The 26,951-nt window shown below is 43.8% G+C and overlaps 1 protein-coding gene across 7 annotated transcripts in view; it reads left to right on the top strand.

Moving 5' to 3' along the window:
- LOC121281808 (troponin T, cardiac muscle-like) overlaps positions 1-26,951 on the top strand; it is a 60,729-nt gene that overhangs the window by 12,846 nt on the left and 20,932 nt on the right. For all 7 annotated transcript variants that reach the window (XM_041194814.1, XM_041194813.1, XM_041194817.1 and 4 more), the window contains 4 exons: positions 19,213-19,245; positions 20,690-20,708; positions 22,194-22,254; positions 23,693-23,809. In XM_041194814.1, coding sequence (XP_041050748.1) covers positions 19,213-19,245; positions 20,690-20,708; positions 22,194-22,254; positions 23,693-23,809 — 230 coding nt within the window. The remainder of the gene's footprint in view (positions 1-19,212; positions 19,246-20,689; positions 20,709-22,193; positions 22,255-23,692; positions 23,810-26,951) is intronic.

Below are 26,951 nucleotides of genomic sequence, written 5' to 3'. Positions count from 1 at the left end.
TTTATTAATATGCTCCTTTCTGAAGTCACCTCTGTAGTATAAGGGCCTGGCACATATAGGGTTAACATGGAACTGAGTGCAGTACTGCCCACACAGTGATACAAGAGAACACATGACCCACACTTAGATGTCAGTCTAGTTGGACAGATTTGTGTGTGTAAGCAAGCATGGAGACAGTTCCTAGCTTGAACCCTTTACTGTATATATGTACATAGTTAATAAATTCATACAGTTAACCTACATAAGACTATGAAAACTTCAGTGAGACCTACCAAATGGTATCCAACACCCTACAAGATGGTGGCAGTGAATGGAAAAACCCAAAACCTCAGAAAAAAATGCAGAGGAAAACAAAAATCCTGCAAGACTAAAGAAAAATTCGAAGAAGCATTCTGACCTGAAGAAAACCTCAAGAAGCGGATGCTCAGAGGAAGATCGTCAGGGAAACTGAAAGCAGAATTTTAAAATTCCTCACCGCAGCAGAGGGCTCCATAGGATCTCTTGGAAGTCCAGTTTCAATTCCCGCAATGCTGAGTCGGCAAACCTAGCTGGTCTGAGCTAAAATATTCAAATTCCAGGATACAGCAAGCCCTGAGAAACTTTTAAATAGCTCAGTGGTCTGAAAATGCTACTGAAAAAAGCTCCATGGAAAAGCCATATTCCCACATGGGCACCTGAACACGAACCTGCTCTGAGAAGAAAAAAAAAAGTTAATGAATTAATTAATTTGAAAGAATCACAACTAAAGAATCAGCTTTAAAGACCAGCAAAGGCCAGGATTCAACGCTTTTGTCGCCCTAAAGCATAGCGCTGAAATGGAGAAGTTTGCAGCCAGATGATCCAAGCAGCCAATTTTTAAAATTTTTTCAAGGCTGAGTGCAAGCACCATTGCAGTGGAAACCCACAAAACTGGCAAGCCCAGGTAAACCCTTTGTCTTCTAATGAACGGCAGCGCCATCTTAAAGTGCAGCAACTTTAAAATAGGAAGAAGAATGTAAGAACATAAGAAATAAGAACAGGAGTAGACAATTGGGCCTGCTCCACCATTCAATAATATCATGGTTGATTGTTCTTGTGTTTCGATTTCCACATTCCCATCTAACCCCGTTAACCTTCGATTCCTTTGCCTAACAAGAATCTATCTACCTCTGCCTTAAAAATATTCAATGGCCCCACCTCCACCATCTTCTGAGGCAGAGAGTTCCAAAGTCGCACAACCCTCTGAGAGTAAAAAATTTCTTCTCAGCTCTGCCTTAAAAGGGTGACCCCTAATTTTAGAACAGTGTCCCCTAGTTCTGGACTCACCTACAAGAGGAAACATCCTTTTGGCCTCCAACTTGTCAAGGCCATTCAGATCTTATATACTTCAGTCAAATCACCCCTCACTCTTCTAAACTCCAGCGGAAACAAGCCCAGTCTGTCCAACCTTTCCTCATAATACAACCCACTCATTCCAGGTATCAATCTAGTAAACCTCCTTTGAACCGCCTCCAATGCATTTACATCCTTAAATCAGGAGACCAAAATTACACACAGTATTTGAGGTGCTGTCTCACCAATGCCCTGTATAACTAAAACATAATATCCTTAGTTTTATTTTCAATCTCTCTTGTAATCAAGGATAGCATTCCAGTAGCCTTCTTAGTTACTTGATATACCTGCATACTAACTTCTTGTGACTCATGTACTAGAACACCTAGATCCCTCTGAACCCCAGAATTATGCAGCTGTTCTCCATTTAAGTGATACTCTACATTTTTGTTCTTGCTGCCAAAGTGAACAACTTCACATTTTCCCACATTAAACTCCATTTGCCAGACCTTTGCCCACTCATTCAACCTATCTATATCCATCTGCAACCTCTTCATCTCGTCTTTGCAACATACTTTCCTACCTATCTTTGTGTCATCTGCAAATTTAGCTACCATGTCTTCACTCCCATCATCTAATTCATTGATGTAGATCATAAAAAGGTGAGGCCCCAGTACAGACCCCTGTGGGACTTCATTCGACACATCCTGCCAATCAGAAAGAGACCCATTTATGCATACTCTCTGCTTTCTGCCAGCCAGTCAATCTGTATCCATGCTGTTATGTTACCCCCTACACCATGTGCTTTTATTTTCCATAATACGCTTTGATGTGGCACCTTACCAAATGCCTTCTGGAAATCCAATTACAGTATGTCTACAGGCTCCCTTTTATCCACTACACATGTTACTCCTTCAAAGAAAACTCCAATAAATTGGTTAAGCATGATTTTACTTTCAAAAAACCATGCTGACTCTTCCCGATGCCTTGAGCTCTTCCAAGTGCCCAACTATAACCTCCGTAATGATTGATTCTAGTAACTTCCCCACGGCAGATGTCAAGCTTACTGGCCTATAGTTTACTGTTTTCTGCCTCCCTCCCTTCTTGAACAGAGTGGTTATATTTGCTACTTTCTAATCTGATGGAACCTTTCCACAATCTAGCGAATTTTGGAAAATTAACACTAGCGCATCGACTAAGTCATTAGCTACCTCTTTTAAGACCCTAGGGTGTAGTCCGTTTGGACCTGGAGACTTGCCAGCCCGTAGCTCCATCAATTTGCTCAGTACTATTTTCCTGGTGATTTCAATTTCACCAAGTTCCTTTCTCCCATTCACCTCCTGATTTACCGTTATTATCGGAATGCTTTTTGTATCCACTATAGTGAACACAGAAGCAAAATATTTGTTCATTTCTTCCACCATTTCCTTATTATTTTTTAACATGGATCAGAAATCCACTCTTCCAGGTCATTTTAGACTTATCCAAAGCCCAGATCAATCACATAATTGGGGACTTTGGAGAAAAAGATCCCTTAGATTCATAATTGTTTCAGGTTTGGATAAACAGACAGAAGGTTAACAAGTTAACACACTGCTTTGTTCAGTGGGCCTGATAGCGGATGACATTATTGCTAGACAAGGAATCAATGTCATGAGGACGCGAAACGTCAACTCTTTTCTTCTCTGCCGATGCTGCCAGACCAGCTGAGTTTTTCCAGGAATCAATGTATTATCTGCTAAAATTGAAGAAGTACTAAAATCATCTGATGGTTATTTTTACCTAAGAAGTAACAAAACCCTCTAAAGATCTAAATTTAATAAGCGTGTCCAGCCACCAGGAGAACCTGTCGGCTCTTTCATTAATTACCTCTACGGGATGGCTGAAGGCTGCGAATATAGAGATCTAAAATCTGAACTTATCAGGGATAGAATCAGAATAGCAGACAACACACTCTCAGGCAAGCTGCAAGTGAAGGAAGATCTAACCCTCGAGAAAGCTATCCAGATTGTTAGGCAGTCTGAAATCCATTTGCAGCACAGGTCGATTTTAAGAGGAGAAAGTAAACCATGGTACAAAGGAAACCACAGTCCAGTTAGTTAAACAGCACAGAAATAAGGACACTCCAGGCCAAGGGAACTAATGCCCTAACTGACCTATAGAGCAACCATGCCAGCGCTGTGGAGCAAAGCATCCCCACAGGTGAGGTCAATGTCCTGCAATTTCAGCCCAATGCTTTCAATGTAACAGAATTGGACACTTCGACAAACTGTGCAAGGGCAAAATATCTAAACACACAAAAGACCCAAGAATGATCATGAGGTTGAGACTGCACACCAACTGCTTCTTGGGTGAGGGCAAAGATCCTGGATTTTTGTATTCAAGTGCAGACATTTCAGTTAACGGCCATTTCACAACTTTAAATTGGATTTGATTCTACTTTAAAAGAACAGTGGCTGAGAGACCTCTGGTTTCGAGCAACAGACACACCATTCTATCAGCCGGGCGGAATCTGACTTCCGGTCATAGGTGTAATTCTAGAACCATTAAGGTATGGCAGAAAAGAAATCTTCGAGCTGGTGTATGTACCTTGTAAATAGCCTTTTTCTCTCTTGAGCAGAGATGCCTGCGTGGCCCTGAATCTCCTCAAAATGGCAAACAATGTCAAGACAGCCATGTTGTAAATTATACAGAAATGCAAGTTCCTGAGGCCTCAAAAAAGAAAGAATTTACTATCCAGGACTTCAGCTCTGAACTGTCTTCTCTCTTTGCAGTGCAGGCTTGTCCATTTTTGTTAGGTGCTGGAAAACCCTCACTGGTCAGACCAGCCAACCACACAGATGGTTACCATGATGCCTCCAGTGGAGGATAGAGAAGAGGGCAACTAACAACCAGAAGAGCCTCAACCTCTGGCTCTGACGTCTGTTTTTGTGGCCAACAGTGCAACCCCCCAGCCAACATGACAATGCCACAGATGATGCTGGAGCCAAGTAGCAGCCATCCATTGTCAACAGCACACCACACAGCCAAACACAAAGGTGAGCTCACTAAAGAAACCAGAAACTGAACTGGACTAGCTATATCAATATTGTGGCTACAAGGGCAGGTCAGAGGCTAGGAATCCTGTGGCAAGTAACTCACTTTCTTACTCCCCAAAGTCTGTCCACCATCTACAAGGCACAAGTCAGAAGTCTGATGGAATACTTGCCTGGACGAGTGCAGCTCCAACAACGCTCAAGAAGCTTAACACCATCCAGGACAAAGCAGCCTGCTTGATTGGCAACCCATCCATAAACATTCACTCCCTCCACCGTGAGAGCAGTATGTACCATCTACAAGATGCAATGCAGAAACTCTCCAAGGTTCCTTAAGCAGGACCTTCCAAACCCATGACTGCTACCAACCAGAAGGACAAGGGCAGCAGATACATGGAAACACCACCACGTGGAAGTTTCCCTCCAAGTCACTCACCTTTCTGACTTGGAAATATAATGCTATTTCTTCATTGTCGTTGAGTCAAAACCTGGAACTCTTTTCTTAATAGCATTGTGGGTGTACCTACACCACAGGGATATCAGCAGTTCAAGAAGGCAGCTCACCACCTCCTTCTCAAGGACAATTAGGGCTGAGCAATAAATGCTGGCATAGCCAGTGATGCCTACATCCTGTAAATGAATAAAAACATGTTCCCATCGAGGGAATGGTCATTTTCCATCACAGAGGATATCATGACAACCCATACAATGAAGAAAGAGGAAAATAAGACATGGAGGTAAGCACAACATTCATCCACCCAGCAAGAAATGGGATGGAACAACACCACTGATCACCACAACTGTCAAACCGACAGAGCTGTTCAATACCAAGGATGGAAAAGTGGGTTAAAAAGATACCCCGATGCCAAAGCAATCTCCTCCAAATCAACCGAGTTTAGCTACAGTGACAGAACCTACCACTCCTCTGACAGTAGTGCGAATGAGATATGGAAGGATTATAAGGCCTCCAGATGGCCTGAACCTATGAACTTAGAGACTTTTGAAGAGGAGAAATGGGAGAGTAATAACTATGTAAATAGTGGTAAACAAGAATACCTTGAACTACATCGATTAAAGACTTGGGAGGGGGGTTGGGGTGAGGTGTAGCGTAAGGGCCTGGCACATATAGTGTAAATGTTGGGCTGAGTACAGTATTGTCCACACAGTAATATAAGAGAACGCATGAGCCGCATCTAGGGATCAGGCTAGAGTTGGACAGAGCCATGTTCACAAGCAAGCATGGAGATAGCTCCTAGCTTGAACCCTTTACTTGTTCATATGGTACATGGTTCTTGGGGGGGACGTTGATGGGCGGGCGCGCTTCCGATCGGCACCCCTGATCGGAGGCGCGGCACCATTTTAGGTGGGCGGGCCAATAAGGCCCGCCCAGCGTGATGTCCGCATGGAAGTGCTATGCGCTTCCTGTGTGGGCGGGGGAATGCCTAAAATCGAGAGTGCGCTCTTTCACGCATGCGCACAAAAGAGCGCATTCATCTCCCTGAGGCTGTGTTGCCTCAGGGAGATCGCCACTACTTTCAAAAATATTAAAAATGGAAAAAAAAAAAAATTCTCTTACATGTCCCTTTATGCGACAATGTCACATGAGTTGGGACATGTTCATAATTTCCAAAAAAACTTTATTAAAATTTTTAAAAGCCTACATGAAATCTGATCCCGCCAGTGGTTGAGGTTTTCTGTTTTTTTTACTTCCTGCCGAGGCTCCTGGCCTGCCCGCCAACCTTAAGGTTGGACGGGCAGGTCCACTAATTACTTAATTGACTCTGTCAATGGCCTCAATTGGCCCTTGACAAGTCGGTGGGCGCGCAACTGATTTTGCTGCGCCCCTGCCTTTCTGAAAATTTAAATGGGGCAGAATGGCATCAGGGGTTTCTCCCGACGTGACTGTGTGTCATTTTACGTGTTAGCCAGCAGGCCCCGCCCCCATTCACTGACAGCAAAATCTAGCCCCTTGTAGTTCATAAATACATACAGTTAATGTGCTTCAGCTTACAAAGATTCCCTTAAGACCTACTAAATGGTATGCAAAACTCTACTACAGCCCCCAATTTTTTCTATAACAATTTGACAGAGATTATGGGCTGGATTTTCATCCTCATGGTGGGCAGTATGAGTTGGGAAAGCTCCCAACTCAGCTTGCCTGACTTGGAGGCAAGTGCTAGGAAAGATGTTGTGGGAGGATGGGGTGGGGTGGTGGTTATGGGCTGCATTCAGGCCAGTCAACCAGGGAAAAAGCTCAGAGGCAGCCATAGGGGCTACTGGGTGCTGAGGAAGGCTATTTAAAAAGTCTACCTCAGTGCTGTGGGAGTTTGTCCCAGTTCTAATGAAAAAGGTATGGTGCTCTAGCCCTCACCCCCCACAGACTGCCCACCCACCCACTATGACTCATGTTTCCCATGCCAGGGGTTGCCAACTCACCATCCCCTATGCCCGCCCAATGCCACGCTATGGCACTTCCATGCCCATTCACCCACTATACACTGTATAGAACCAATGAATCCTATGGAGACAATAGGATGTATAAAAAAGAAATTTTAAAAATACATTAATTAATAACTTTCCACTTTAAAAACACTACATTTTACTACAGGCAATGTAAGTGTCAATCATCCTGAAGCTTTAAAGTATTAATAGCAAGCACTTAAAACCCTTTTACCTTGTGTAAGTAAACATTGTGAAATTGACTGACGAGATCATAGAGCCAGAACTGTCGATAAAGCAATGTTTTCTTGGGGTTCAGCAGTCCCTAATGGATGTCTGGCCTCTCAGGCATGAGTACACAATACCTTGGCATCAGGGGCATGAGGGCCATTGGAGGTAAGTTGGGCGGGGGCATTCATTGGCATGGGGGGCATGAGGAGGACCATTTGAACTTACTTTTCAAGAAGTTCCCTCATGCAGACTATGGTTCACGACAACTCTGAGATGCTGTGAACCATGACTCTGAAAAGCTGGCCTGGCTCCATGAAAATTGCAGATGATTAGGACATGCCTATTCCTGCAATGGAAGCAGCCAAATCAGAAGTGCAAGGTGTGGGCTGACAACCCAAGCCAGCTCACACCCTTAAACGGCACTCCTGAAAACCAGAAATCTTGGGAATGGTATCGGGAATCCCAGAATTAGGTCCCTGCCACCATTCTCATCCCTCCATAGAGTCTCCTTGACTACAGGAAAATCTAGTCCAATTCCCCTGAATTGAAACATAAGGTACAGTGAAAATGATGTTTGACAAATCTTTTTAAATCTGCACAAAAAATAATTTTTGATAGCCATAATTATTTGAAAGTTTCTCTAGTTCGGTCTGACAAAATTTTATATTTTACTTTCCTGTCGAACAGTTTATAGAAACATTGCATATGCTATAAATAACAGGTTTGAAATGATTAGAAATTATTCATTCAGTGCAAAATAGCTTATATAATGTGCAATAAACATCAACTGGTCAGCATTTCCAGTAGGAGTCGTAGTAGTAACAATCAGTTTGGTGTTGCAATGTGGGCTTGTAAGCTTTTCCTTGTGGAGGGATGGACTAAAATGGGCTAAATAGCCTTTCATCACTGAACTTATGTTGTGATTTTGTGCATATAAACCAAACTATAGCACGAGGATGTTTGAAAGCATACTGACTTCCAACGGTTGATATCTGAGATTCATTTATAACTCCACTGCACTTACCTTGGGTATATTAAAAATACTTTTAGTTAATTTGGAAGTAATGTCAATGGCTAATGATTAATTAATTTAACATTCCAATCCTTCACTGTGGGATCAGAATAGAAAGTTCAAACCGCAGATGCAATAATTTAACAATAATTAAATGCAAACGCATACATATTCACTCTCTGACATGCACAGGATTGTATTTACGTATTGGGTCACATGGATACATAATTAATACCTCAATTTTAATTTGGGGTGTTACTGCAGCATGGGGTAGGTGGAGGTGTGTGAGAGCTCATTATCATTTTTAACATTAAACTCCCACCTGGAGCTGGTGAGTGACAGCGGATAGGAGCAGGAAATCGAGTGGCAGCGGCCAGGGGATCAAAGCAAAGCAAGTTTGAGAGGTGGGCGCTACAGGGGAAGAGGAAAGAATCCCAGAGCAGAGGGGATCCAAGGTTTCATTGTAGGGTTTTGCTGGAGCACTCCTGTTATTACTGGTCCACAAGGAAACCATTAAAAATGTATATCAGCATTTAACTAGGCCTCTTCTAGGCCAGGATTCAATTTGTTGCAGGTTTCCCTGGCAACGGTCAGCACTCTGCATGACTCAAGAAATCCAAGGATAAAATCATGTCAAGTGGTGTGATCAATCCTTTCAGATATTTAAAAAGTCCCTCATCTGCCTGTGGAGAAAGGACTCACACACCTGCTGAAGCCTGGGAGTGCAACTGGGCTTCTGAGAATGTGGCACTGATGTGGAGGTGAGTCCCCTGCCCATATTGTAACTCCACACAAAGTATCCTGTTCTCATTGGTTGCGGGGGGTCAAAACTGGAGCTTAAGGATGCTTGGATGAATAGGGGAGAAAATGCTTCTGAAAGCTGCAAAGATGTATTTATGCTCTTGTCATTCCAATAATCTGTATCACAGGCTGACAGAACACAGCAAGGAAACTAAACTTCCCCAGCACAGTAAATTTTCCAGTGTCAGCTATGCTTCATTGAGAAAGAGCAAAATGGATGCCAGGCACTTACCCACAGGGAGGAAGGGAATGTTGGAGGCCCTGTAGACCCAAGTATCTCTTGGCCTCAAAATATGAGCCAGCTTTGGTTTATTGTTGAAAAGACATGGGAGTGGGGGGAAAGTCACCAGATTTGAGCTGGTGCAGACGGCAGGATATATTAAATCAACAAATAAAACAATAAAATAAAAATATCAGCAATAAGCATGATACAGTAGCAAACTGTAATCTGGTTTACTGTCAGCACAGGTGAATAAAAACATCAAATCCAGCTTTGCTTTCACATCACAATGTGGATCTGAAAGCACAGGAGTCTGTTATTTAAACTGCAAATATGATTATTTGTTTAAATTGTACCTTAACTTTATTTTGCAGAGTTCAGATATATCACTATATTGACATATTCTGTTATTTAACTTCATGTCAGATTTTTAAAATTCATTGGACATCATTAGCATGGTCAGCATTTATTGTCCATCCATAATTATCCTCAAAAGTGATGGTGAGCTGCCTTCTTGAATTCTTGCAGTTCATATGGTGCTTTTAGTGAAGCAATTTGACGTTATATCTGCTCAATGACCAGCTTCCCTCAGCTGATGCCACATAGAAGTACTTTTCTCCGATAAGTGGCATTTTATCTGTGTGCTAATCTATTTAATGCAATTGCCATTCTATAAAGATAAATTCTTCAATTGGAATGCATGCTCCAAAATTAATATAAAGTGATGAATTGATATTATTTTGAAATTGCTATGGACAGGGTTTTATGGGGTGGGGAGTGGGCACGTAGAATATAATGAGTGGGTGCCCGCTGCTTTCATGCCCACCCTCGACCCAGTCTGCAAAATATGGGGATTGGGTAAGTCGGCCACTATACCACATTCCCTTAGGCCTATTGAAGCCTTTATGTGGCCAATTAATGGCCGCTGAAGGATCTCAATCTGCCTCTACTGCCGTAATACATTGCGCAGTGACAGGGGGGTGAGTGGGAAGGCTGGTTTTACACCAGAGTCAGTGAAAGGGCAGGAAAGGGGGGTACATACGCATATGGGGCATTCCCCTTAAGATCCACCTCCTGTGCTTCCCCTCCTGCCCTCCATAACCCACTCCCCCATCCCCTGCCCCTCTCCCTCAGGTGCCTGATCCCTCCCCACCCAAAAAGCCCAAATTTAATTGTCTCTGGGAACCATGCTGTCTTCTTCATGGGACGGCTTGCAGTCACAGCAGAACCCACTACTGAACTCTGGCATAGCTGGGACTGCCAAAGTGCCAGGCAATCAGATTGGCCGGCAGCTCTCGAGGATGAATTCTCTGTCCGCTGAGAGGCGGAAATCCCATGTGTAATATCGCTGCGAGGCAGCCATTTTTAATGTTGGTCGGTTTGCCACTGACTTTTCTAACGAGGGGGAGGGGTGTGGTGCGCAAACAACATTCCCCTCTATAAACTTCAGCCCAATGTGATTTTTGCATTATTAAATGACAAAAATTCAACTACGCCGATTATCTTACTGCAGCCATTTTACAAGTGGACTTTGACAGCAATCAGCAATTGCATACATAGAATCGTAGAGCTGGATTTTATGACCCACTACACTAGTGGCAGGTTTGCAGGTGTGGAAGGCCAGTAAGATGCCATAGGTGCCCTAGTGATTGCATGCCTGCCTATCGTTGGGCTAATTGAGGCCCTTAAGTGGCCAATTAATAGCCTCATCCTGCCATTGCAGGGATTTAACCAGTGGCAAGAGAGGCCCACATAAAGCATCCAAAGCAGCTGTGTCCACTGCAGGGGCTGGTGATTGGCAAGGGGAGGCTTCCTCCTTAATTGGCCCCCAGACCCATCAGAGATCTTGCCCCCATCAGGGACCCCACCCCATGTCTTCCCTACTAGTCTCCCCACCCTCTATAAGAGTATTTTGCCTGGTCCTATTGAAACTCCATACTTCCAGCCCCCAACACCACCCCCGTCCCATTTACCTTTCATTCTGACTCCTTGCTGCCTCATGGTTAGTGATTGGATGCAGTCCTATCAGAGGCCACTGCTCCCAGTGGCACTGCTGGAGTTAGAGAGCTGCCAGCCATTTGGTTGGCTGGCAGCTTTTGGAGACAGGACTTCCTGCCCAGGTAGGAAGTCCCGCCTTAAATCAATTAACAGCCTGATTCTCGTCAAATGACCGCAAGGTGAACTTCCGGAGCAGGATGGGCATATCTCCAATTTATGGCCAGAGGCGTAGGGTCACTAGTGCCCGTTAGATTCAGCCACTGAGTCATTACACCACTGAGGGAGGCCATTTGGCTCATCAGGTCCTTGTAGAGAAATCTAGTCAGTCTCATTCCCCTGTTCTAACCCTATAGACCTGTAAGTTTATTTCTCTCTAGGGACCATCTAATTTCCTTTTGAAATCATTCATCTTCTCTGCTTTGACCACACTCAGAGGCAGCAAGTTCCAGGTCATTACCATGCGTTTCATAAAAAATATTCTTCCTCACATCCTCCTTGCATCTCTTGCCCAAAGACTTAAATCTGTGTCGCCCAGTTTCTGTACCATCAGCTAATGGGAACAGAATTTCTTTGCCTACCCTATCTAAACTTTTCATAATCCTATTCACCTCAATCAAATCTCCCCTCAATCTCCTTTGCTCCAAGGAGAACAACCCCAGTTTCTTAAAAATTAATTTTATAGATAAATTCCCTCATCCTTGGAGCTATTTGAGTAAATCCCTGCTGCACTGTCTCAAGGACCCTTGCATCCTCCTGAAAGTCTGGTGATCAGGATTGGAAGTAATACTCTAGTTGTGGCCTAAGCAGAGCTTTATATAGGTTCAGTATAACCTACCTGCTTTTGTACTCAACACCTCTATTTATGAAATTCTGCCGAAGTGCATCACCTCACACTTCACTGTATCAAATGTCATCTGCCACTTATCTGCCATTCTGCCAGCCTATTTTTGTCCTGTTGTAGTTAATTGGTATCATCCTCACTGTCAGCAATACATCCAAGTTTATAATCATAAAATTTTGAAATTTTACTTTGTATTCCAAGTCAGTTAATATATCAAAAAAAAGTGACCCATGGGAAACACCACCATGCTACAGTCTGAAAAAAACAATCACTTACCACAACTTGGGGTAACATTTTTAACTCGACGGGTGGGCGCGTGCCTGACCCGATCCAGTGTAAAATGATGTGCGCTGATGTCGGCGGGCATCCTAACGTCAACGTGAAGTCGCGCGATATTTCGTTTGGCAGTGCGCCTGCCGACAATTAAAAGGCCTGTTAAGGCCATTAATAAGGTTATTAAATTACATTTTTCACTGCCCGTCCAACTTTATGGTTGGCGGACAGGCGAAAAGGCCAAGTAGCCTTTGCGTTTTTTAAGGAAATCTCATCCTTGAGCGGGATGAGGTTTCCTAAAGCAAATAAAAATAAAATAAAAAATTTTAAATTTAATTAATAACATGTCCCCGCTCATGTGACAGAGTCACATGAGGGGAAATGTTTTATTACATTATTTGTTTCGTTTTTTTTTAAACTCTTCATCTTCCTGAGGTAGCTCTGTGCCTTGGGGAGATTCTCGAGCCCGCACTTACGCGCATGCGTGAATTTCGCACTTGCCTCACTCACCCTCCTCCCCCTGCCCGCACAGGCAGCGCTGAGCACTGCTACTCACGTTTCACACTGGATAGGCCTTAATTGCCGCCAGCGCGAAATCGCCTTCTGGCCTCGATTGAGGGCAACAGTCGGCCTCCTGACCGTCCCCCACCTGCCCCCACCGAGCCCACCCGACAAGGGCAAAATTCTACCCTCGCCGTTTTCTCTCCTTAAACCATTATCATTTTACCCAAGCTGACACTGACCCCTCTGGTTCAAAGCACAAATACAGCATTGAGCAGGATAAATCACTGCAAAATTTTAAAGTGGAAACGAACACAGGTATTAATCCATTTAAAACAGGTAGACAGAAGATTGTGATATGATTGCACTACTATTCACAGTAATAAATGTGACCTTATGGGGAGAATTTTCCCCATGTCGGGCGGGCCGAGTGGGAGCAGACGTGGGCAGGCCCGGACCCAATCACCGCCCTCGATCGGGTCTGCACCACCATTTTATGCGGTGGGAGGGCTAATTAAGGCCCGTCCAGCGAATTTCTCGACTGCCAAGGACAGCGGGAGAGGGCGGGCAGCAGCGGCAGCAAGTGTGCACAGACTGCCGCGTCCAATGGCGATCCAGCCTTTGCAAGGCTGCTCACAGTGGCCAGCAGAAGAGCACAGCAGAACTGTGCAGCACACAAGTCAGGAGGGTAGGTCAGCGGGGCAGGCCAGGCTGGAGAGTAGGGCAGCGGGGCAGTGTGCCCCTTGTTTCTCGGATGAGTGCTTAGCTGCCCTGCTGGAGAAGCCGGGGGTCAACCTTGGCTTCTTTGTGTGAGTATGCGGCAGCTGCGGGTTAACAAAGAACTGGAGCCCTGCAATGTCCCGCTCTGGTTGGGTTGGCAGGCAATCCAGGTACAGGCTGGACTAATCAATGCTCTTCTCTCCTTTTCAGGAGAAGACTGCACACAATTCCGCCGAGCGGATGTGGATTAGTGGAGGCCAGGCCCAGTTGGCTATCCTGACACCTTTTGAGCAGCAAGCCATGGATCTGGAGAAGTGCCATGCCCCCAGGGACACCGGTGGTGGTGAGGCTGGGGTGCCATGGGGAGCTATGTTTGCCGAGCACTCAGGTCACCATGTGTGTCCCAAAAGCCATGGCACTGCTGAATGCTCAGCGATTGAAGTTTGAAACATGGGTTTACCACTGATTATGGAAGGATGAACACATAATGATCCAGGTACAGGCATACAAATTGACATTGTCTGCATTGTAACTATTCAAATGTCCTTGTTCTTCCTTTCAGCATCAGCGGAGCAGGGCCGGGAGGAGGAGGCAGAGGGGCTACCCCTCACACCTGAGGGGCCTGAGGACATCCACTCACCAGCGTCACACCATCTCTGCCAGGCAGGCTTCAGCGCAGATACTAGCACCTCGATGGGAATTAGAACATCGGCTTGTGTCCTGGGGCACAGAGGTGAGGGCACTTCACAGTCGATGCAGGAACTGGCAGAGACAGAGAGTGCCCATGGCGCCAGCAGTCGGAGGACTGCAGGGCACCAGACACATGCTCGGTCGGTGGCTGATGATGTGCCTCAGGAGTCGTCTGTGAGGCAGCAAACGCTGTAAGTGCAGCAGGGTACGTGAGAGGATCTGGCGGAGATACATGAGGCTGTGCATGGCATGGTGCCAATGCTTGAGGAGTTCACGCGGAGCATCACCGATACAATGAGCCTCATGGCCGAGCGCCATGCTTCCTCCATGGAGATAGTGGCAATTCTCGTGAAGAGGCTCCTCCAGGAGAACAATTAGGGCCTTCTGGGGTTCCATTCGGACATGCAAGCCCTCACATCAGCATTGACCTCAGCTGGTCATTGCCCATGTGGGAATGGTTTGAGCACCAAGTATCCCAGCTCAGTTCCCATCCATCTACGGTGAGCAGGGAGGTCCGAAGTGACCTCACATCAGCGCAGTAGATGCCTGTCATCTCTGCGAGCTCCTCTCAGGGCACTCTGGATGAGGGCAGCAGGCCCTCCACCCCTTCTGCCAGTGACCGTGGCATCCGATGAGGCTGTGGCAACTTGAGAGAAACTATGGAACTGGCCGGTCCCTCCCAGGCGAGGCCATCAATGGCTCCATGGGCCAGAGGTCATCGAGGCCAACAGGACAGCACAGTCAGCAGGCAGTCTCAGATACCAGTGCCAGTGAGGGGACAGCATCTGGACAAAGCACCCATAAGCATAAATTTAAGGCATCTTAGGCACACCACAGGTTTCTCACTGGTGCTCTAATGTTGGCACATAGTAGTTCATTGAAGACTTGGTGTGATGTGCAACACCTTTTGTTTTGGTTTGTGAAGTTACTTTTGTAACCTCATTAAATTTTGAAATGTTGCCATGCCTCAGGGTGATTCCTTACTTCTGCAGATGGACGGGAACCCATGATGTTAGGAGTGAGTTGTTTGACATTGAGCTTTAGTGACAAGGGCTTTAGTTAATGTTATTATTCAGGCGGATTTAGCACTCAGGTATTGAGTATGGAGCCTGCAGCCCTGGCATGTGTTGAAGATCCATCTGTGGTGGGCTAGCTGTAGATTCATTGTTTTAAAGCGTCCCGGGTGTCCCTGCCTCACTGGAGTATACCCAGGTCAGCATCTAGCTCCTCAGCATTCTCTTGTGTGTGCTCATCCTCAGACTCACTGCTTGGCTCACCATGTGCATCCGGAGTAACTGCACCTATATCTTATTCATCCACCATGTCGCCCCTTTCCAACGCCAGATTGTGGAGAGTGCAGCATGCAACAACGATCAGTGACACGATCTGGGGGGTATTGGAGTGCGCCCCCTGAATGGTCCAGGCATCGGAAGCGCATCTTGAGATGACCGATGGTTCTCTCTACCACAGCCCTTGTGGAGGCATGGCTCCTATTATACCGCTACTCAGCCTCTGTTCTTGGATGGCGGAGATAACCCTTTAGGGGATAACCCTTGTCACCCAGCAGCCATCCATCCAGCTGGGCTGGAGCACTGAAGAGTCTCGGCCCCTGGGAGTGCCTAAGTATGTAAGCGTCGTGGGAGCTGCCTGGGTACCTTGCACAGACTTGCAGAATCTGCATCCTGTGATCGCACACTATCTGCACGTTCATGGAGTGGAAGCCCTTCCTGTTGACGAAGGCACCGGGCTCACCTGCTGGCGCCTTGATGGCCACATGTGTACAGTCTATTGCACCCTGGATGCAGGGGAAGCCAGCAATGGCCACGAAGCCTCTGGCTTGCTCTGTTTGGCAGGCCTCGTCCCAGCCGTAGTGGATGAAAGTCAATGCATGCCTGAACAGAGCATCTGTCACCTACTTGACACAAGTGCGGACAGCTGACTGGGAGATTCCGCATAGATCACCCACTGACCCCTGGAAAGAGCCTGAGACAAAGAAATTGAGAGCAGCTGTGACCATGCCACTGGCATGGGGTGCCCACCCACACAGTTCACGGAGATCTCAGGCCTAATCATCTAACAGATGGAAGTGACTGCCTCCCTTGAGAGACAGAGCCTCCTTCGGCACTGCAGCTCAGACATATTGAGGTGGCTGCTTCGCCACCTGTAAATCCTGGCAATAGGATATTGGCATCTTCTGCGGCCCCTTTTGCCTTGGACTTCCTGTTGGCCCTGTGACTGTTGTGCCTGCGCCTCTCCTCCCAAAGGTGGCTCTCCTGGAGGCTGAATGTGGACACTAGATTGGTAAGGGGATGGGAACCTGAGCGGGGAAACACAACAGAGGGAAAGAAAGGTAGGAATGAAAGACAGAAGAATAGAAAGCAAAAGTGGAAGCAGAAGAAACGAGGGCTAGCAGCCAATGGGGCCATAGTACAAAAAAGATGTGTAAAAATGTTAAGAAGACAAATCTAAAGGCACTGTATCTGAATGCACGAGGCATTCACAATAATGTGGACAAATTAACAGGAGAAATAGATGTAAATGGGTATGATATTAAAGGAAGTAGCTACAGAGATAGTGGATACACTGATAGTAATCTTCCAAGATTCTGTAAAAGTCCCAGAGGATTGAAAAACTGCCAATGTAACGCCCTTATTCAAAAAGGGAGGGAGACGAAAAACAGGTAACTATAGGCCAGTTAGCTTAACATCTGTCATTGGGAAAATATTGGAGTCTATTATAAAGGATGTAATAGCAGAGCATTTAGAAATGCATAATATAATCAAGCAGAGTCAGCATGGCTTCATGAAGGGGTGGCTTCATGAAGGGGAAATCATGCCTAATAAATTTATTAGAATTCTTTGAGGAAGTAACAAGTAGGATAAATAAAGGGGAACCAGTAGATGTGATATATTTGGATTTCCAAAAGACGTTCGATAAGGTACCGCACTTAAGGCTACTTAATAAAATATGAGCCCATGGTGTTGGGGGTGGTATATTCGCATGGATAGAGGATTGGCTAACTAGTAGAAGACAGAGAGGGTTGGGATAAAGAGGGCATTTTCAGGATGGCAATCTGTAACTAGTGGAATACCACAGGGATCAGTGCTGGCACCTCAATTATTTACAATATATATTAATGATTTAGATGAGTGAAATTAATGTACTATTGCCAAGTTTGCGGATGATACAAAAATAAATGGGTAGGAAAATGGTGAGGATGACACAAGGAGTCTACAGAGAGATATAGACAGGTTGAGTGGGCAAAAATGCGTCAGATGGAATATAATGTGGGGAAATGTGAGGTTATGCACTTTGGCAGGAAGAATAGAGGAGCTGAATATTATTTAAATGGAGAAAGACTGCAGAAGGCTACAGCACAGAGGGATTTGGGGATTCCTTGTGCATGAATCACAAAGTTGGCATACAAGGTCAACAGGTAATAGGGAAGGCAAATAGAATGTTGGACTTTATTTCAAAGGGAATGGAGTATAAAAATAGAGAAGTCTTACTAAAACCATACAAGGCACTAGTTAGACTACACCTAGAATATTGTGAATAGTTTTGGCCCCTTACCTAAGGAAAGATATACTGGCATTGGAGGCAGTCCAGAGAAGGTTCGCGAGGTTGATTTTGGGTATGGAGGGATTTTCTTATGAGGAGCGATTGAGTAAGTTGGGCCTGTACTCATTGGAGTTTAGAAAAATGAGAGGTGACCTTAGTGAAACATAAAAGATTCTTAGAGGGTTTAACAGGGTAGATGCTGAGAGGTTGTTTCCACTTGTGGGCAAGTTTCGGACCAAAGGACATGATCTCAGAGTAAGGGGGTCACCCATTTAAAACAGACATGAGGAGGAATTTCTTCTGAGGGTGGCGAATCTGTGGAATTATTTACCACAGAGGGCTGTAGAAGCTGGGTCATTAAGTATACTCAAGGCTGAGATAGACAGATTTTTAATCAGTAAGGGAATCAAGGGTTATGGGAAAAAAGCAGGAAAGTGGAGTTGAGGATTGTCAGATCAGCCATGATCTCATTGAATGGCAGAGCAGACTCGATGGGCCGAATGGCCTACTTCTGCTTCTACGTCTTATGGTCTTATGGTCCTGGCCTCCTCCCCTTCTGGCCCTCCCTTCCTCCTCAGAGGAGGTGCCTCCAGTAGAGAGCACAACTCCCATTCCCATTCCTAAGTGAAGGCTTCCTGAAATTGCAGGCCCCAAAAATGATCTTTACTGCAGAGTGCTGACCAAGGCTGTTACAACTGTCCAAACAGCTGGTATGTGTTTTGAAGTATTCCTGCTCACACAGTCAAGTATCAGTAACTTTCACACTTAAATACCTGAAAGATCACATTCGCAACCCCACTCTTATCCCACCTGTGGATGAGGATTATACAAATGCCTCCTACCCGCCTGCCTGTTGCACCCGTGCGACGTCCTGAAGATCACACGGGCCCTGAAAAATTGCAGTCAATTGCTGCCTCAAGGGCCTTAACTATATGAATAATTAATACTAGCTGCGCATTGGAGAACATCGCGCGCCCCCCCCCACCTAAATATTGCGATAGCGCGCTGACATCAGGATGCGCTCCCGACATCACTGCGCATCATTTTATGCACATGTGTGTGGGGCTACCCCTGCATGCCAACGGGAAGATTCTGGCCTATGTGTGGGAGAAAAAAGGAATTTAAATTGAACATTTCAAACTAGAGCACAGGGATTATAGCACAATTCATCTGCTTTCTGAAGAAAATATCTATTACTTATTCATTTAATAATAAATTAGTGGCAATCACAAAAGACTATCTCAGTTATGTATCAATTCCAGAATTGAGTATTTTTTATTTCTAAAGTCAGGAAGCTTTCTATACAGGCTTTTTTTTTACACTCTGTCTGTACTAAAAGTTTACATGCGAAATAATAGAATCTTTCTTGATACTGCAATGCTAATATACCAAGGTGGATTAACACATTTTCTTAACTGCTGTTTTTGCTGTCTGGTAATCCAGCACCCTAATTTAGCATATATCGTCAGAAAGAATGCCTGAAGCTAGCAGCTCTTTAATTGTCACAGCGAGAGTGCAAGAGTCTTTTCATTTTTATGATTAAAAATCTTAAAATAATGTCTTCTCTGTATGTTTACAGAAAGAGATGCAAGAGATGGAGGCGGAGAAGAGGGTATTTATTTTTTCTATTTAAAGAACATTGAGATTTTTTGAATGCAATCCCCCCCATTAATGAAACTCACCCAGTCTTTGATTCACATTTTGTTTTATAATATCCCTGTGAAACACCTTGGAACATTTTATTATGTTAAAGGTGCGATATGAAGAAAAGTTGTTGATTTTCTAAAGAAGTACTAATCAGCCTAATTATACTCTCTTGTTGCATTATGGGATAAATGACTGATGTTGCAATTTATACTTTATTGTCTCTGACACAACCAGTTTATTAATATGAAGAAAACTGTTAAATGGATCATTATTTTGCCCAGAAATGCTGTTCATTTAATTGTTTTATTCTTTCATCTATTCTGTTATTCCAAGTATGACAAGAACCTAACAATGGAATGAAAATTATTCTAATTATTGTTTTGGATAACTGTTTCTGTCATGTACTTTATTACAATAATCACTTTGCAGTGATAAATCTTTAAAAGGAGATGACACATCTGTTTAGTCATTTCACTCTGACAACCTGGCAAATTTTCAGTCCATTCAGCATCTCAATTACTTTCAGATTATCAACAAAAGAACAAATCTTCTCCTTTGAGTTGATGTTTGCATTCATTCACAGACAAAGATGCATTCACAGTTTGTAGCCAAAGTATTTGTGCTTCTCTAAAATGTGAACAACTTAGAAATATCACAAAGCTTGAGAATTATCACCCAATGAGGTGGTTTTCATATTCAAACTAAAGTGTTTTCACGTTGACTGCCAAAGGTACTTAAGCCCTTGCGCCTGATGGGATTAATGGTGGGGTGGTGGTGGGTAGTGGGGTGAAACTCTGAAACACCACTGAGTTGCTTACTAGCCAATTTTCAAGCCCAGATGCTGGATTGACAAAAAGGCCTTAACACATTGGCTTTAGTGAGGTAGTACAGCAATTAAGTCAATAAATTCAGATCTTTACAACTTACTTAAATGTTTTATTCATTTAGCAGGCAGTAAAACTAGAAAGGAGATTTGTGCTTGGAGTTTTTATTTTCATAAACACTTGATTCTTTTATCAGTTCATTTAAATGGACTTGGCAATGCTATATAGCAGCATCAAAGAAGACAATGTTAATTAGCCAGAAAACATTAACCAACCTAACCTGATCTAAACTACACAGAAAACAATTGACTTGATCTTTAGGCAGTGTTCTGGTTGACTGATATTTTATGTCACTTCAGTTTTTTTTTCCCTCAGTGCTAGACTCTGAATATTATTCACAAGCTATTGAAGGAACTGAATATTTAATGCATTATTTTCCCATAAGTATTCTCAATATTGCAGAAATTTAAAGTGATCATCATCCAACATGTAAATAATTCAGACCTGATTAATGTTCATTTTCTGACTTTAAAACAACTTATGCTAACAAATGTCTCATTGTTTCCCTTATATTCCGTATCTAAGAAGGAAAACCTAAGCCAAAGTAAGTACAGTTAATTTCTTTCAATCATTTATGAAGCTACATGACTAATGTGGCAGCTTTGTTCTGCATCATGGCTCTCTGCAAATAGTTTATGCTTGTGAGGTTGGCTGTGGATCAGTGGTAACACACAAACACACACACGTGCTTCTAAGTCAGAAGGCTAAAGAGTCAAGTTCCACTTCAGAGACTCGACTGACATTTCCATGCAGTACTTGATGGTGTGCTCCATTCCACATCAGACCCTGTCTGCTCTCTCTGATGTACTTGAAAGATCCCATGTTACTATTCAAAGAGAAGTGGAGTACTCTCGAGCACTTGGCCAATATTTTGCCCACAATGGCATCACTATAAAAAGCATATTATCTGTTATCTCATTGCAGTTTGTGGGTCCTTGCTCCAATTGGCTACTGCATTTCCCTACGTTACAACTGCAACTGCACTTTTGGTGGTGGGGTGCTGCAGGCGCAGACTACATCCCCTATGTCAGAGTTGTGAGGCACCAGACTTTTAGATATTGACAATAAAAACAGAAAATGCTGGAAAAAACTCAGCAAGTCTGGCAGCATCTGTGGCAAGAGAAAATGAGTTAATGTTTTTGAGTCCAATATGACTCTTCTTCGGAAGAAATGTCATATTGGACTCGAAACACTAACTTTATTTTTCACTCCACAGATGCTGCCAGACCTGCTGAGATTTTCCAGCATTTTCTGTTTTTATTTCAGATTTCCAGCATCTGCAATATTTTGCTTTTACTCTAGATATCGAGCTTTGAACTTCATTCCAATGGAGTTAGCTCAACATCAGATCTCCAACAGTAATGAGCAGTAGATCAGGCAAATGGGTGGAGGTTTCTGGCTTGGTATTGGGCCAAGTCAGGATCCAATTGGGACCAGGGGTCAGGAACAGCCTGGTGAGCTTTGGGTCTGGATCAGGGATTGCGAGGTAGCGGATTAGTGGGGAACGGTAGATCCAATTGGTTTGCCTATCTTCCATCTGAGTTACAGTAAGTGATGATCTGATCGCCCATGGAAATCCAGACTCTTTTTTCAGTTCTGCGGACATTGTCATTTAACATGACTGTTTCCTTCTGAAAAGGTACTGTTTAGCCTGTAATTAATGCAAATTTAATCTATGTGTATTAACTGTTCAGTAACTGGCAATTTTCAAACAAAGCCATGATGTAACCTTCTGAAGTGAAGGAAGACCATGTGATATTTCCATTTGCCAAAATACAGTAACTGGGGTCTTCTCTTTAACACCTGGGCTTGCTATGTATTTGGGCAGGTAATGGTCAATTGAGGGAATGAGTGTTTATGGAAGTTATCTAGAAGAGTCTGCTCATGAGGAAAAATAGCTGGAGTAAAAACCTAAAAGCATAGAATGGAGACACTTCCTTTACAATGTGATATCTTCAACAATTGGTCTCGGTGACTATGTGAGCAACAAATGTGACCTAACCCATCTAATTTTTTTTTATTTTTGTAGACTCTTTATGCCCAACCTTGTGCCACCTAAAATTCCAGATGGAGAAAGAGTCGACTTTGATGTAGGCATCTAAATTGCCAATTTCCTTTATTGTCTTACTGAGTGCAAAATATTATATATTTCATTTTGAAAGTTTTTTTCTTGGCCCTTATTTCACTTTCTTTCTTGAAGATATAATTCTCTGGGTGTTGTTCACCCTCTTGTTATTCATATCAAGCCTGTTCTGTAATTCATTCAGATCACGGCTAATTTGTACCTCAACTTCTCTTTAGTTCCATCCCCCAGGTACCCTTATCTCACAGGAATCAATCTTGTTCTCAGTCTTGAAAATTCCAATTGACTCAGCATCCACAGCCTTTTAGGAAAGAGGGTTTGTGATTTTTGCTGCCCTTTGTGTGGAAAAATGCTTTGTGCTTTTACCCCTTAGCGGCCTAGCTCTAATTTTAAGATTCTAATTCTTATTCTGGATTCTTGGGCCAGAGGATATGGTTTATCTGTACCTACCCTGAGGAATGTTTGCGTATGGCTGTGCTATTTAACTGATGGGACCATCACATCCAAGACTAATATTCTTGTTTCCCAGCATTTACACATGGGGTGGAATATTGCCATCGGCATACAGGGGCGGGCCTGACACGCCAATATGTAAAATGACACGCAATGACATCGGGCGTACGACTGGATGTCATCGCGTGTCATTTTGATATTTTGTACGGCACGCTGCGCGCCTGCCGAACTGTCAATGGCGTATTAAGACCGTTATAAAACCAATTAAAGCACTTATCACTGCTGCCTGTCCAACCTTAGGTTGGCGGCAGGCAAAGAGCCCAAGCGGCCTTTGCGTTTTTCAGGAAAGCTCATCCACGAGCGGGATGAGGTTTCCTGAAGGTTTTATAAAATAATTAAATAAATTTTGCAAAATGCACAAATATGTCCCAGCTAATATGAGGGGGCATGTTCAAATAATTTTTTACTTCATTTATTGAAAAGTTTTGTTATCAACTTAATCTCCCTGAGGCAGCTCTGTGCCTCAGTGAGATTGCTGTGCTCTTTCAAATGCATGTGCGAAAGAGTGCAGGACCTGACTGTCCGTCCTCGGCCCGCCTGCTCAGGCAGCGCTAAGCACTACCGGCCACGCATTACGCTGGGCAGGCCTTAATTGGTTTGCCTGCTTAAAATGGTGGTGCACAGCCGATCGTGGGGAGCTCCACCCCCGCCCCCGCCTAGCCTGCCCACCATAGGAAAGATTCTACCCATAGAAACTCTCAGCAGGACCTGTCCCCTGGCTAATGGAATGCCCTGACACCAATTGTGACATCTGTAATGTAACGTTGGATGTGACTCGCTAACTCAAAAATGAGCGAGAAATGAACCCAGACCTTCCTTTATTGCTCAGTTTGTCTCAGGCTAAATCACAGAGCTATCTGTGTCATATATTCAAAAATAAGAGAGATCATCAAATGTGATGAAGTTCATTCATATGACCATCCATTTTGTAGGACATCCATCGGAAACGTATGGAGAAGGATCTTTTCGAATTACAGACCTTAATTGAAGTCCATTTTGAAAACAGAAAGAAAGAAGAGGAGGAAATCATTGCTTTGAAAGAAAGAATTGTGAGTTGCAGCCTTTTGAAGGGCTGATTTTGTGAAGGATGTATTGTGTGGAAATTCTGAAATATAAGTTCTGGGAACTTTTCCTACTGGTGGATTTTCAGGGGTTGCATGTTTCAGTTCTTTGGAAAGCTGTCACCCATGCTTCCCCATTCTCCTTTGCAAAAGGTACAACTAGAAAACATTCAGCTCTAAGCGTCTGGACTGCAGGCCATGAGGTTAGCCTGGATCTCAGTGGACTCCACTAGCAACATTCCACGGTCCACAACTCCTGACTTCCATCTGAATTATCAACATCAATGACCTATGCAGCTGCTAGGAGGCCAAAAATTCACAAATGTGCTAAATCTAGAGCTCTCACTCCTGAATGCTCTTGGTCTGTCAATAGCCTTGTTTGAGGTTGCCTCAGAACCTGTCCCTTGCATGGTCATCAAGGCCTATGAAAGGCCAGACGTGTTGCACCTCAGTCCTGGCCTAATTTGCAGCCATTCTGCTGCACTAATGAGAGTGCTGAAAGGGCCCTTATTGAAGACATAAAATAATTGAAGTCAGAAGGAGGCCATTTATTCCATAACGTCTTGGTTGGCTCTTTGTAAGAAGAATCCAAAATTAATCTCACTTTCTCCAAATTTGCCACCAAATCTGTTTTTTTGGTATAGTTAAATATTTCAAATTGTGATTATTGGAAAATAGAGGATTTTTTGTTATAGAATATATAGCCTAAGATAAACAATAGAATATTACAATCATCAGCCCAATTATCTATAGTTACGCTAGGATTGCACCTGCCAGTGGCTGCCGGAGCTGATCTAGGAAGAGTATGCAGAGGCAATGGCAGAGCATCTCATATGCACTGGTGGGTGCCCAGCTGCCATCCGAAAGGTATGTTGCTTGAGTACCCCGTGGCACACTTTTTGCTGCCTCCATCACCCCTTTGCAACCCAACCAATACTTAGTAAATACACAAACTAAAACTGACCTTGATTTTTGAAGACTCAAACCAGTTCCTTGGTTTTCACCCTTCCCTGGTGGGTTCCACTTTTATCCTTCTAAACTTCATCTAACTCAATTCGCATTTATTTTCCATTTTACACTCACCCACAAAGACTAGCATGCATGGTGGCTACCCATGTCTCTAAAGGGAGCTGAAATATGTGATTCCCTTTATCCTTTCTTTAACAGCATTTGTATTTTAGTTCTAGCACAGTCCATGCACATAATTCTCTTCAGAAGATAGTGGTGTTTGAAAGGTAAGTATATGTAATTGACAACAAAAGAAGAGAAGTGAGGAGCTGGTGAGTCTTATTTTTAAGTAGTAAGTTTTATTATCTAATAGATAGAAGAATGGAAGGGCAGCTGAGGCTGCACATCCTGTTCCATGTGGGAACTCTAGGACATTCCCTGTGCCCTGGATAGCGATATGTGCAGGAAGTGTCTTCAGCTATAACAGCTTGAGCTCCAGCAACTGGCATCACTGCAGCACATCCAATGAGTTGAGAACATTGTGGATAACATGTTTATGGTTGTGGTAACGTTGCAACTTAACATTATACAGGGAGAGGGGGAATGGGTGACCACCAGGCAATTGAGAAGAAATAGGCAGGTAGTACAGGAGTCCCTTGAGTGGATCTCACTCTCCAGCCAGCATTCAGTTCTGAATCTTGATGAAAGTGATGGATTATCTGGGGAGCACAGCCAGCGCCAAGTCCATTGCACCAAGGCTGACTCAACTATACAGAGGGGCATGAAGACAACTGGAAGAGCAATAGTGATAAGAGATTCGATAGTTAAGGGAACAGATAGACATTTCTGCAGCTGCAGATGTGACTCCAGGATGGTACGTTGCTTCTCTGGTGCCAGGATCAAGGATGTCACTGAATGGCTGCAGAGCACTGGAGGTGGTAGGGTGAACAGCCAGTGGTTGTAAGCCATATCAGTACTAACAGCATAGCTAGAAAGAGGGATTTGGTCTGGTAGTCAGAATTTAGGGAGCTGGGTAAAAAATTAGCACGCAAAACCTCAAAAGTAGTCATCTCTGGATTACCCGTGGTACCGTGCACAAGTGAGCATAGAAATAGGAGGATAGAGCAGATGAATGTGTGGCTGGAGAGATGATGCAAGAGATTCTTAGGATATTTGGATCAGTTCTGGGGTGATGGAACCTATACAGCACAGACGGGTTGAACCTAAACAGAGCAGTGACAAGTTTCCATGCAAGATGATTTGTAAGTGCTACAGGGGAGGGTTTAAACTAACTTGGCGGGGCGTGGGAACCAGGAGGTAATGCTAGAGAGGGACATAAAGGAACAAAGAATATTAGGCAAGAACAGATAGTATTAGAGTAGGAAATGGTAAGGTGTTAGGAGGGTTCAGTGTAAGAGGAAAAGTAATAAAGTCTAAATCAGGGTTATAATGAAGTATGTGAATGCACAGAGTGTGATAAATAAGAGTAGCAGTTTGAAGACACAGATAGCCTTCTGGAAATATGATGTTGTGATGATAAAAGAGATTTGGGTCAAAGAAGGGTTGGAGTGGGTGTTAAATATTCCTGGATACAAGGTATTCAGGAATGGAAGGAAAGAAGGAGGGGTGGCAGTATTGATGAAGGAGAACATTGGAGGGCTGGAGAAAAAGGATGTCCCAGAGGACAGAACCTATTTGGTTAGAGCTAAGGAATGAAAAAGAGCAGTCTACAGACCACTTACTATTGGGAAAGATGTAAAAGAACAAATTTGCAAGAAAATTATAGAGTAGCTATAATGGGGAACTTTAATTATCTGAATATAGATTGAGATAATTGTAGCGTAAAGGGCAGAGAGTATGAGGAAAGACTGGCTGCTAAATAAAAGGGAATCCAAAAGTATTCTATATTTATACTAATAGTAAAAGGGTGTTAAGAAGAGAGATGGGGCCAATTAGGGACCAAAAAGGAGAGTTGCTCATGAAGGCAGGGGGCATGGCTGAGGTATTACATGAATAATTTGCATCTGCCTTTACTAAGGAAGAAGATGCTGCCCAGGTCATGGAAAAAGAGATAACTCAGACACTTGGAAGGTTTAAAATTGATAAGAAGGAGGTATTGGATAGGCTGCTTGTACTTAAAGTTGAGAAGGCACTAAGACCAGATGAGACACATCCAAGGATA

Source organism: Carcharodon carcharias, chromosome 9 (assembly GCF_017639515.1).
Source record: "Carcharodon carcharias isolate sCarCar2 chromosome 9, sCarCar2.pri, whole genome shotgun sequence".
NCBI lineage: Eukaryota > Metazoa > Chordata > Chondrichthyes > Lamniformes > Lamnidae > Carcharodon > Carcharodon carcharias.
This window is presented reverse-complemented; position numbering and strand designations above follow the sequence as displayed.